This window comes from Terrapene carolina, unplaced genomic scaffold (genome assembly GCF_002925995.2).
Source record: "Terrapene carolina triunguis isolate 2854851 unplaced genomic scaffold, T_m_triunguis-2.0 Scaffold236, whole genome shotgun sequence".
NCBI classification, from domain to species: Eukaryota; Metazoa; Chordata; order Testudines; family Emydidae; genus Terrapene; species Terrapene triunguis.
In genome coordinates, this window is record NW_020664587.1 from 7,682,280 (window position 1) to 7,694,563 (window position 12,284).

General features: G+C 55.5%; 1 protein-coding gene across 1 annotated transcript in view; it reads left to right on the forward strand.

Annotated features, from left to right (window-relative positions):
• The window catches only part of ASAP3 (ArfGAP with SH3 domain, ankyrin repeat and PH domain 3), a 64,735-nt gene extending 53,575 nt beyond the window's left edge, over nt 1-11,160 (forward strand). The window contains exons 20-26 of the mRNA XM_026657106.2: nt 2,929-2,996; nt 3,334-3,441; nt 4,316-4,559; nt 5,011-5,308; nt 6,991-7,162; nt 8,308-8,430; nt 9,844-11,160. Of these exons, the coding sequence (XP_026512891.1) occupies nt 2,929-2,996; nt 3,334-3,441; nt 4,316-4,559; nt 5,011-5,308; nt 6,991-7,162; nt 8,308-8,430; nt 9,844-9,918 (1,088 nt within the window). The 3' untranslated portion in view covers nt 9,919-11,160. The remainder of the gene's footprint in view (nt 1-2,928; nt 2,997-3,333; nt 3,442-4,315; nt 4,560-5,010; nt 5,309-6,990; nt 7,163-8,307; nt 8,431-9,843) is intronic.
• The last annotated feature ends 1,124 nt before the right edge of the window (nt 11,161-12,284 follow it).

A 12,284-nucleotide genomic window follows, 5' to 3' on the forward strand; every position in this document is an offset into this window, starting at 1 on the left:
ACACACACACACACACACACACACACACACACACACACACACACACAGTATGCTTTAAACCCAGGCTTTCTGGCCCACCTGGGGGTGGGTTAGCCCAGGCACTGCTTTCCCTCAGGCTGGAAGGGTAACCTTCCCACTTTGCAGTATGGATGCAGGCTAAACCCCTGGAGTGCTAAGAGTCCTCCAATGCCTTCCCACAATTGCCCCCATGTGCCTAGAAGGGCAGACAAGTTCTCCCACAGTTCCCAGGGAAAGAATGGTAGAGCGGCTCAGCTTACTGCAGCATAAAGAACCATGGGATGTGCTCCCAGAAGTCGCAGGTTGCGTCTACACTGCAAAGAATACCCTCGCACCAACCAGTCTGAGACTGGCTCGGCGCTCACGCTATGGGGCTAAAGATAGCAGTGTAGACGTTCCCACTCGGGCTGGAGCCCAGGCTCGGAGACCCTCCCCCCCTTAGAATCATAGACTATCAGGGTTGGAAGGGGCTTCAGGAGGTCATCTAATCCAACCCCCTGCTCAAAGCAGGACCAATCCCCAGACAGATTTTTACCCCAGATCCCTAAATGGCCCCCTCAAGGATTGAACTCACAACCTTGGGTTTAGTAGGCCAATGCGCAAACCACTGAGCTATCCCTCCCTTGCTGGGTCCTCTCAGAGCTCGAACCCTAATGTCTACACTGTGATTTTTATAGCCCCATGGGCCCGAGTCAGTTGTCTCGGGCCAGCCACGGCCAGGCCATGGGCCTTGTATTGCAGTGAAGATGTACCCGGTAACTCGGGCAGGGCTTTGCAGTGAGGCTGCTCACACCCCAGGTTAAGCTAGCCCGGGTGCTGATCACCTGCGTTAACTCTGCAGTGAAGACTTTGTGTGAGTGAGGGAGACATGCACTAAAATTGGTCTACCTGCACTTGTTGTACTGGTTTAATACTATTAGGGATATGATATTTGTAGAGACATAATTAGACCAGTACAACCCCTAGCATGATGATACAGGTATAGAGGTGCCTTATGCCGGTACAGCTTATCCCCCTTCTTGTAGAGGACCAGTATGATCGCATCTGTACAGGTATAAGTGCGTCCACACTATGAGGCTTGTCCTGCTTTAACTATACTGGAATAGCTAAAATTGTGTATATCGACAAGTCCCAAAGTTGGGCCTATCCAGAATTCTGGTACCCGCTGAACTATTTCAGATTGGGGTATGATTTTATTTATTTATTTATTTTAACCAAATTTAGCTCAATTGAACCAACTCTTCGTGTGAACGCAGTTATATCAGTATCCCGGTGCCGTTACACCGGTATAGCTTATTCCAATTTGGGAAGAGGAATGGCTAGGCTGGCGTGAACGCCTTTTATACCAGTATGACTGCAGCGACCACACTGCTACAGCATTATTGTCACAGAGGTACAATTTTTTGGGTGTAGACAAGCCCTGATCGTATCTCGCGTGTTAGCCAGGACTCAGATGGAATGACCATACAGGAGATTCTTTAGTGAGGCTGCAGGACACAGACAGACCCTGTGGTGCTCTCTGGCGCTTTAATTTCTAGCCTGTGCTGCCTATTTCCCGCCAGACAGGGTGTTTCTAAGTCCTGGCCTGGACCACCCAGCTGTGGAAGGGAATGCTGACCACACAAACATCCCTTCCCCATTTAAATTGATGTTAATAGTAAAGGATTTAAACAGTATCCTGGCAATTTGTGTGAACGTGTGAGAATAGGGGGAAATGTTTACATGGGAGGTGGGTCTGAGCCATGAAGTTCAGATCCAGAGACGTAGTTTGAGGGTCAGGGTTGCTGGAACAGGGGGAGCGAGGGGGCCATGGTCCCATCACGTTTTACCGTCTGCAAGCGATGGGGGGGAGGAGGGGGAGAAGGTGGAGAGGAGCAAGCTGGGCGGGGCAAGGCCTGGGGAGGGGAAGGAAGAGGCAGGGCGGAGCCTTGGGAGGGAAGAGGCGGGGCCAGAGTTCGGATGCCGTTAGCGCCCTCAATTTTAGGGAGCTTCCTCCGCTCCTGTTGAGGGTGGGAAGGCTGCTCAGACCTGGGGATCCAATTCTGGCCCATTCTACAGAGTCATAGAGTTTAGGGACAGAAGGGACCCCCAGATCATCTAGAGAGCCGAGGTTTATTTATAGAGCTGGGCAGGAATTTTTCAGCAAAACCCCTTTTCATTGGCAAATGACAATCGGTCAAAACCAAAACGGGGTGTGGGAAAGGGACGGTTTCGATGACATTCTTGTTTCAAAAATTTTTTTTTTGAAAGTTGAAACATCGCATTTTATCTTTTTTTTTTTTAAAACCAAATTCCGTTTTTCGGGTCCTGATGCCTATTTTGTTCAGAAATTGAAGTTAATTTATTGCATTTTAAAAAAAAGGAAACACTTTTTTTATAAAAAGCTCGAAAGAGAATCAAAACATTTCTCTTGCTCCAATCGGAAGTATTTTTTTGGATTTTCAGTCTGTGGAAATTTGAGATTTCAACTTTTTCCCCCCCCCCTTGATTTGGGATGGGGAATTTTTTTTTAACAAAATCTCCAATTCTCCTGGGACGTGAAACTCGTTTCCTGCCTGGCTTTAGTTATTGACCCCAAGGCTGAGTGGAATGGAGCAGGAGCGAGCTCATGCAGTTACCCACTCACTGGAGCGTGTTATGGGGGTGCAAAATTGCTGGGCTCAGTGCAGGCTGGTTTAATCCTGCCCGCCGTCTCCGGATGACAGTCCAAGCACAGAAACGGCCCTGAGCCTGGTGGTCAGATCTGGGGCCCTCTCTGATTCAGGGAGCGGTGGCTCAATGGGGCTTTGGTGCTCACTGATCTGCGTTGGGCATCCCTTTGCGCTGGGGGGTTCCCTGAGGGGGCGGGAGCGAGGGGTGCTCTCGGGGGTGGGGGGAGCCCTGGTAACTCATCCCTGGCCTCCTCTGCAGTGAATGCAGCAAGCGAGACGGCCCTGGACGTAGCAAGGAGGCACAAACACCTCGAGTGCGAAGAGCTGGTAGGTCAAGCGCTTTGTGTTCACCGTAACATAGGCCGGTTGCTGCTGGGGGAGGGGGAAGGGGATCTGCTGTCAGGGTGGGGAACAGGCGTCTGGGACGGGGTAAGGATGGAAGTGGGCAGAATGTGGGGTAAGGTCCTTTCCTGGGCTGGAGATGGGAGGAAGCAGGGTCCCTGCTGTCGAGCCCGGATGACTCCTGCCACAGAGTGGAGAAGGGAGGCAAGTTTGGGGGTACTGTGCCGTGGGGGACGGGTGGGTCGAGGGCATGCAGGATGGGAGAAGATCAGGGCTCTGCCGAGGAGCTGAATCTTCCCCTCGCACCCCAAATTTCTGGCAGCTTGAGCAGGCACAGGCCGGGAAGCTAAACCTGCAGATGCACTTGGAGTACAACTGGGAGGCCTCTCAGGAATACGCCTACGACAGCGAGGACGAGCTGGAGGAGAAGGTACTGCTCTCCCGAGCAGCGTGTGCGTGCGTCCCTGGCCTCTGCCAGGCTGGGGTTCTGGGATGGGCAGAGCCCTTCCTGCCAGGCCCAGGGCCACCTCCCTACAGGGGCAAGTGGGACTCCTACCCTCTTGGGGTCTCCAGCAGTGGGGGTCCCTTCGTTACTCCTCTGCCTCTAGCATGAGGGAATCTTGCTGGTGGTAACTGCCACCAGCCTCTTGAGCATTCCTCGCCGGGCACCCGAGTCCCCTTAGAAGCATTTGACTGTGACACCCAGCCCCTGACGCTGGCTACTCGCAGGAATCCCAGACGCTCTGCCCCCAGAGAGCAGGGGGCCTTAGTTTTACCTTAAACCACTGCCTCTGTGTCACACATGCGACATGTAATGGAACCAAAGCAGGTTTATTTGAGAGAGGGAACGGAGATTCCCCCCTAGAAACAAGAGAGAGTGATCGAAACAAATGGTTACCTTGCAAAACAAAATCAGCAAATGCAAACCAGGGCCTCCACTTCTTAAGAGTTCCCTTTCCTAGCGAATAAAGGAGATGTCCCCCCACACTCCACAGTGCAGTCTGTTGCAGAGCTGGCTGGCTTCACGGGAACCAGGATCCAAACTTTCCCGAAAACCAGTCTGGCTCTCTGGCTTGCCCACTAGCCCAGCACATTGCTACGTCAAGCCAAGAGCAGTGGAGGAACCCGGCACCTGGATGGCGGGACAAAGAGCAGCAGGAGCCAGGTTCCTTTAACATAGTTGGGGAGGTGATTATGCTGAGCACCTACCTGATGGGCACCAAGCTACTGAGAGGGGTGGTTTTGCTGAGGGTCTCTGGGCAGCAGCAAGGAAGCAGTGGTTGTTTTTTTCCACCCCCATCCAGCTGAGCCCGCTGCAGCGATCCTTCAAGTCCACGTCGTCCCCAACTACGGGCCAGCCCGCCCTCGTCCCCCAGAACCGGTGGAGCTGCACTGGCATGGACATCAGCAACAAGACCTACGAGACCATCCTGGTCCCCTCGCGGCCCATCCAGCGGCGGTCACAGAGTGAGGAGATCCCCCCACCGCTGCCCATCAAAAACCCGACCAGAGGTGGCTCCAGAACCAAACCGGGGCAGAGCCCAGCAGGTGAGCTTGTCCCCCCCTTCAGCCAGGCCAAGGGAGGATGATAGTGCTGGTGAGAGCAAAGCTCTGAGGATCCGTCCCTATTGAGAACAGGATTTATCCTCCAGCCAAGCTTCCTGCTTTGCCTCAGGCCTGTGGGACTCTGGGACCAGCTGGCCCAGGAAGGGTGGAGGCAGCCCGGACACTGGAGAATAACCAGGGATGTTAGTTCTCTTGTGTCCCAAATACAGCTGAGGTTTGGGGGGAGGTTCAGGGCTGGGGAGAAGGTCCCGGCTAGTTCTTACTCTGACCTGGCTTGGCCATTCCTGGAAAGGGCTCTGCAGGCCAAGAGTGCCCTGACTCCACTCCCCAGTGGGAAATCAAAGACCACGGGGCACTCAAAGGCCAAGCAAACGCATGGGGAGCTCTCTGCTGGGGCACATCACTTCCTCATCTCCCGTACCCTCTGTCCCAGATCGCCCGGAGCTCCCACGTCAGGCCTCCGAGCCCCAGTTCTCTGCGTCGTCAGAGGCACCTGCCTGCCGACACCTGTCCACATCCAGCGCTCCCAGCACCTTGGACGGCTGTGCTTCCCGGCCGCTGTCCACCTCCCGAAGCCCCCCGGAAGCCAGACGCACGGTCTACTGGGAAACCCGCTCAGAGACCGAGAGCGGTAGCCAGCGGAGGACGTCGGAGACCAGTCAGACAACAGCCCAGCAGCCTGCCGCTGGGACGTCGCCGGAACAGGGGCAAATAACCCCAGTCAAGTTCAGGTAGGAAGTGGACCCCGGAGCCTGCGGCTGAGAGGAGGCCCCCCTGTGGGATAGGAGCGCCCCCCAGTGGCGGGAGAGGTGTTGGATTACCTCGGCAGGGTTTTGCACCATTGACAGGGGGTTTGCACAACCTGCTAGATGTGATGGCGTTGATCAGCTCAGGAGGAGCCCAAATTGCACCCCAAGGGCCAAACGATCCAGGGTTTGGCCCTTGGATGCCTTTCCACCACATGGGGAATTCTTCACGGGAAAGGGACGAAACAGGCGAAACCCTCTGTCCGTGCAACTTCCATATCATTGCAAATATTCAGCCCTATCGCTCCCCTGGTGTAACGAAGCTGGTTCTGGTGGGACCCAACTGAGAATGTCAATTCAGGACAAATTGCTTTGAGCAGGGCAGTTACAGCCCAAGGCTGGGGTTCCTTTGCTATTAAGGCAAACCAAACCAGCCAAACAGAGAAGACTTCGGTTTTACCCCGCTGGCTAACCACTAGTCACACAAGCAATTCCCTTAGACACTCCAGTTTCCCAGTATCCCCACCAGTGCCACTCGTTATGGGGACAAATGGTTATGAAAACCAATACCCCAGTAAAAGAAAAGAGGTTCTCTGGATCCCAAAGAACCAAGCCCCAGACCCAGGCCAAGATACAAATCAGATTTTACCCACAAATCACGCTGTTGCCAATACTTTAGAATCTAAAATCTAAAGGTTTATTCATAAAAGGAAAAAGATAGAGATGAGAGCTAACGTTGGTTAAATGGAATCAGTGTTATACAGTAATGGCAAAGTTCTTGGTTCAGGCTTGTAGCAGTGATTGAATAAACTGCAGGTTCAAATCAAGTCTCTGGAACATCCCCAGCTGGGATGGGTCATTTAGTCCTTTGTTCAAAGCTTCAGTGTAGGCAGCAAAGATCGTCCAGAGGTATGAAACAAGATTGAAGACAAGATGGAGATGAGGCAGCTGCTTTTTATAGTCTCTTGTCATGTGGCCTCTTTCTTTGTTCCAAATACAAGCATTTGGGCACATGGCAAGAAAAAACCTTAGAGTTCTGTCCATAGGCGTGTCCCTGCATACCTTGCTGAGTCACAAGGTGTATCTGCCTTCTTTCAATGGGTCAATTGTATCTCTGATGGCCCTTAATGGGCCATCAAGCAGGCTAGGCAGAGCTGACACTAAATTGTCTGGGGTGTCACCCAGAAGCATAGCACAAGTTTGAAATACAGACAGTATAGAGCCAATATTCGTAACGTCAACTACAAACATGATACACACATACAGATCGCATAATCAGAAAATCATAACCTTTCCATAGACCCCTTACACGACAACCTTTGTACAATATTTGCTGCAAGTATATCACAGTGGTTGCAACAGTGATCTATACGGTTACAGATTCTGTCAATAACGTCCCACCGGGCGGCTTGTTTGACCCCGGCACTGCTGTGCAGTCCTGCAGCTGGTGCTGTTTAGTGGGGAGCTGGGGTTGAAGGAGGGGAGAAAAAGCCATTGTGGAGGGGAAGGTGTGGGGGCGGGGGGCTCTGTGGAAGAAACCATTGGCTAGAATAAGTCCATGCTTTGGAGGGGGAGCCCACTGGGGTCTCGTGGTGGGGGGAGAGGGTGGGAAACCACATCCCATCTTCCTGATGGTTTGAAGCAACCCCTCACCCCTCTGCCCTCAGCTCAGAAAGCACCCGGTCTTACCGGCGGATCAGCGGCGGCTCGGTGGGGAAATCCTCCGGCTTGGCCATCTCCCCGCAAAGCTCGGGCTGCCCCGAGGACTTGCCTTCCAGCAAGGCGCCGAGTCCAGTACAGAACACTCCCCCTGTACCCATGCCCAGGAGGTTTGCTCCGGTAAGTCTTGTGGGAAGGGGGCTGGTCCCTGTCTCTTTGTGGCTCCACTGCCCGTCTCTGTGGCTTTGATTTTTTTTTTTCCAGCTACTCTCACATTCCCTTGCCAGCTGTGAAATTTCCTGTGACCACTCCCTCCCGCTCCAATGTATGTGCTCATCCCCCTGCTCTGCCTGTCTGATTTGGGCTCCCTGTTGGAGTGAAGGGTGCAGCTGTAACCCACTGATCAGTGTATGTTACGTGTCCCTGATCTACAGAGGATATAGATCTGTCTCTCTCTAGCTCAAGTTGCAGAGACTCAGGCTTGGTCTACACAACATACTTACTTCAGTAGAACTATGTCCCTCAGGTGTGAAAAATCCACCTCCCTGAGCAACGTAGTGAAACTGACCTAACCCGCTGTGTGTATGGTGCTATATCGGCAGGAGAGCGTCTCCCACCGATACAGCTACTGCCTCTCGCGGGGGTGGTGGTGTTAAGCCGAGGGGAGAGCTCTCTCTCACCAGCCATGCTGTCAATTCGGAATGTAGACCTGCCCTCCCAGGTTTAGATCCGGAGGTCCCCAGTTCAGTTCTCCTATGTGTCCGTTAAGATGGTGGCCATCACAGCGATTCCAGATGTGTGGGGGGTGTTTGGGTCCTCACTCCTGCAGATGGACGTGGCTTGTTAACGAAGGGCTGGTGGCCGGCTGCGTGCCTCCTGGGAGGAAAGAAACTGGTCTTGCTGGGCCTACCTTGGAGGATGAGGCTGGGGCACTTACCGCCTCAAAGGGAGTAAAATCCCCATGTGCCGTGGGGCTTGCGGAGCAGATGCTTCACCCATTACGCTGGGGCTGTGGAAATCCTGGCTACAAGGGCCATAGGCTGAGCTGGGAATCTTCTGGGCACAGTTGTTACCTTGGCTACAAACCGATTGGGAAAGGATGGGTCAGGGAGGAGTGGGCAAAGGTGAAAGAAGTGATAGGTGGGTGGGGGGAAGTGGGGGGCAGGCAGGGGCACGGTTCTTTAACCCGATGTGCCCCCACACCATGGACACCCCTCACCCGGTGATGCCTTGGAGCAATGCATGGGGGGGAGAGGGAGGAAGCCTTAGCAGCAGGCGTTTCCCTGAGCCAGGACGCTGGAGACATGTGCCATTTGCTTGCGCAGGCCAAGGTGAGGCAGAAGAGGGCGATGGCTCTGGTGGACTGCAAGGGGGAGCGGGCCCGGGAGCTGAGCTTCTCCAAGGGTGAGGTGATCGTGGTGACCCGGGAGGAGGATGAGCAGACCTGGGTGAGTGCCGCTGCTCTGCGGGCTCCTTGGACTACTGGGCTAGGCCCCGGCTGGGGAACCCAGGCCCCGGGTTCTGGCCTTGGGGCCGAGGCTCTTGTTCCTCTGGGATCCGCTCTCGTACTGTCCCGGTCCCCTAGGAGGGTGCTAGATCAGGGCCCGGGGGGGATTAGATTAATGTTTAGGGGATGCTTCTGCTCCCATCTCCACTGACCCCTCTGGTCTAGGGTGACCAGGTGTCCGGTTTTCGACTGGAACACTTGCTCGAAAAGGGATCCTGGCGGCTCCGGACAGCACCACTGACTGGGCCATTAAAAGTCTGGTGGTGCTGCGGCGCTAAGGCAGGGTCGTCCCTACCTGGCCTGGCTGGCACCGGAAGCAGCCAGCAGGTCTGGCTCCTAGGCAGGGGGCCATGGGGCTGCGCGCGCTGCCCCCGCCCCGAGCACCGGCTCCGCACTCCCATTGGCTGGGAACCGGCCAATAGGAGGTGGGGGGAGGACGATGCCTGCAGGCAAGAGCAGCGCATGGAGCCTCCTGGCTCTCCCCCCCCCCCCCCCCCCCCTCTCCCCCCCCGCTCAAGACCCGGACCTGCTGGCTGTTTCCAGGGTGTGTGAATCATGGTGCCAGGGCGGGCAGGCAGGCAGCCTGCCTTAGCTCGCCGCTGACCGGGAGCCGCCCGAGGTAAGCCCACACCCCAACCCCCTGCCCCCCCCTCAAACCCAGAGCACCCTCCTGTACCCCAATCCCCTGCCTCAACCCGCAGCCCCCTCCCGCAATCCGAATCCCTCGGCCCCAGCCTGGAGCCCCACTCCTGCACCCCAAACCCCTCATCCCTAGCCCCACCCCAGAGTCCGCACCCCCAGTCGGAGCCCTCACCCCTTCCCACACCCCAACTCCCTACCCCAGCCCAGAACCCCCTGCCACACCCTGAACCCCTCATTTCTGGTCCCACCCCAGATACCCCCAGTTAGAGCCCTCACCCCTTCCTGCACCCCAACCCCCTGCCCCAGCCCAGTGAAAGGGAGGGTGAATATAGTGAGCAGGTGGCGGGGCCTCGGGAAAGGGGTGGGGCCTCAGGGCAGGGGTGGGGCTAGGGTGTTTGGTTTTGTGTGACTAGAAAGTTGCAACCCTACTCTGGTCCCTGGGGGGCAGAGCTGAAGCACTCACAGTCCCCTCCTCACAGCCCCCAGCTAGGAATTGTATTGGGGGCAGAGATGTGTGGTCTCAGGATCCCACCTGGGGTGCAAAGGCCACCCCCATTCCCTGCCTTGTATATCTGTGAATCTTCACACTTCTCTCCCCACTCCCCTAAACTCTATAAACCAGGCACCCCAACTCCTTCCTGCACCTTCTGAGTGGGGAGCCCCCCTTGGCACACCTCGGCTCTCATCTGCTGCCTTCTGCCTTGTCTCTCAGGTCGGCTTCATTGAAGGAGATGGCTCCAGGACGGGCGTCTTCCCTGCCAGCTCCGTCCACCTCTTGCAAGAGTGACTGGCTGGTTTTTCCTTTCCCCTCGGAGCCGGCGCGAGCTCTCGGCGAGCGTGTGGGGGGCAGGGCTGAGCGCTCGCTGCCCCACCACCAAGGTGTCAGGACTTTGTGCTCAAGCAGCTCCACAAGGGCATCACAGGAGCAGAGGCCTGTTTCTTGCTTCCCTTCCCACCCTCCAGTCTGGACCTTGAGGGTAATGGACGCTAGGGCACGTACTGTGTTGAGGATTTGGAGCAGGGGCTCGGGTGGAATCAACATCCCCCACCCTCCCACCATGTGCTGGTCCATTTAGCCTCTTTACCCAGACTAGTTCCTTTTCCTGGACGGAGAAGCGGCCGGGCATCCCACCCACCCATCGCACCAGGACCAGTGTCTGTCTCTACACCCCCGGCTAGGCCAGCTCACCCCAGTCTTGCAGCTCACTGGATGAGCTGGACAACGGGATTCATCGTCTTCCCTGCCTCAGTCAGGGGGAAGCTGATCACCGGGGAAGGCTTGAGGATCTGGTGGAATTTGCAACCTCCTCCTGCGGAGTTGGGGACGGGGAGGGGCAGCGGAGCCGATAGGAAATGGACAGAGAACGGCCGGCCTGCTGGGCCTGCTCTCCGCTCTGCACGCCTCGGCTTCTGCCATTTGTCTGCTCCATAACTTTTGTGGGCTCTATGGGGTCGTCTCCTCCTCGGGGCAGGGGTAGGGTTATGGCTGGGCCAGGGAAGGGAGTTCTGTTTGGAGCCTGGATGCCTCTCATCACATTCCCCCGGGATAAAAGTGGGAGCTGGGAGTTCCAGCACTCCAATACTGGGCAAGGGGTAGGGGCCGGGCGGCGCTCCACTGGCCTCAAATGTCTGTATTGAAGGAAAGAAAGGGGGAGGCAGATCCCAAACTGTGTGTTCTTCTTCCCAGGCCAGGAGAAGGCCGCCAGCCCCTTGTGGGTGACTAGGAACAGTCGCCACGTGGCCATGCAAGGCGCACCGCTATCCCTGTTATTTCCTAGGGATACATAGCAGGACACGGCCTATCAAGTCCCGATGTCCGGCCTCATGCCCCCGCCAACGCCGGGCATCTCTCCTGGCCTCCCCCTCCCCCCACAATGCCCCCAGCCAATGAGCAATGCTGGGAAAGGGGGGATTACCTTACACCTCGGAGACATACAGGAGTCTTTCTCTGCCTAATCCTGGCCTAACTGGCCCAGGCCGATAACGGCTGATAAGGGGAGGATAAAAAGCAAGTCTAGCGCTGCGTGTGTTATCCTAGAAGCCTAGAAATTAGAGATGGGGAAGCCAGATTAAGCCATCCAGACTGTTCCCTCCCCCACCAGGGGGGTGCGCTAGGACAGGGGGCTCACTACAACGGATCCTCCAGTGGTGTTTCCATCGATTCAAGTGCTGCTCTTTCCCTTGGGCTGCTCTTTGATGTCAGAGAGTTGTCTCCGGACACTGCCTAAATTCCCCCTTTTGCGCCACTTCATCCCATTTTCTCCTGCCTCCTCCTCCGGAAACGACCCCTCTCCGCCCCTAGCGTTGGCACAGGGCTGGCTGACTGCCCCCGGTATGCCTCAGGGTGTTCACCGTCCCTGCCCTTTAATAACAACAACGAACACCTAACGCTTTTCATCGGTCAGTCTCAAAGCACTGTACAGAGGAGGTAGACTTCATAGAATATCAGGGTTGGAAGAGACCTCAGGAGGTCATCTAGTCCAACCCCCTGCTCAAAGCAGGACCAATCCCCAGACAGGTTTTTGCCCCAGATCCCTAAGTGGCCCCCTCGAGGATTGAACTCACAACCCTGGGTTTAGCAGGCCAATGCTCAAACCACTAAGCTTGAGTAGCATCATCCCTGTTTTACAGATGGGGAAACTGAGGCACACAGCAGGAGTAGTGATTTACCCAAGGTCATCCAGCAGTGAATTCTGTTCATGTGTTTCCCGGACTGCTCCGAACCCTCAGGTTCCGCTTATTTAAAAGTAATTGAGACAGTTGCTTTTTGGCCTGTCATTCTGAATCTCTGCGTTTCCCCATCTGCATAATTTGCAGGTACCATTGACGGCTGCCCTAGCTCAGCACGCAACTAGCATGATACCTGGCCATTCAACAGGGCTGCTGCTTGCATGCCTGAAGTGATTTTTTAAATAGCATTTAAGCCCGGAAAGGAATCAGAGAATATCAGGGTTGGCAGGGACCTCAGGAGGTCATCTAGTCCAACCCCCTGCTCAAAGCAGGACCAATCCCCAACTAAATCATCCCAGCCAGGGCTTTGTCAAGCCTGACCTTAAAAACCTCTAAGGAAGGAGATTCCACCACCTCCCTAGGGAACCCATTCCAGTGCTTCACCACCCTCCTAGTGAAAAGGTTTTTCCTAGTATCCAAAAA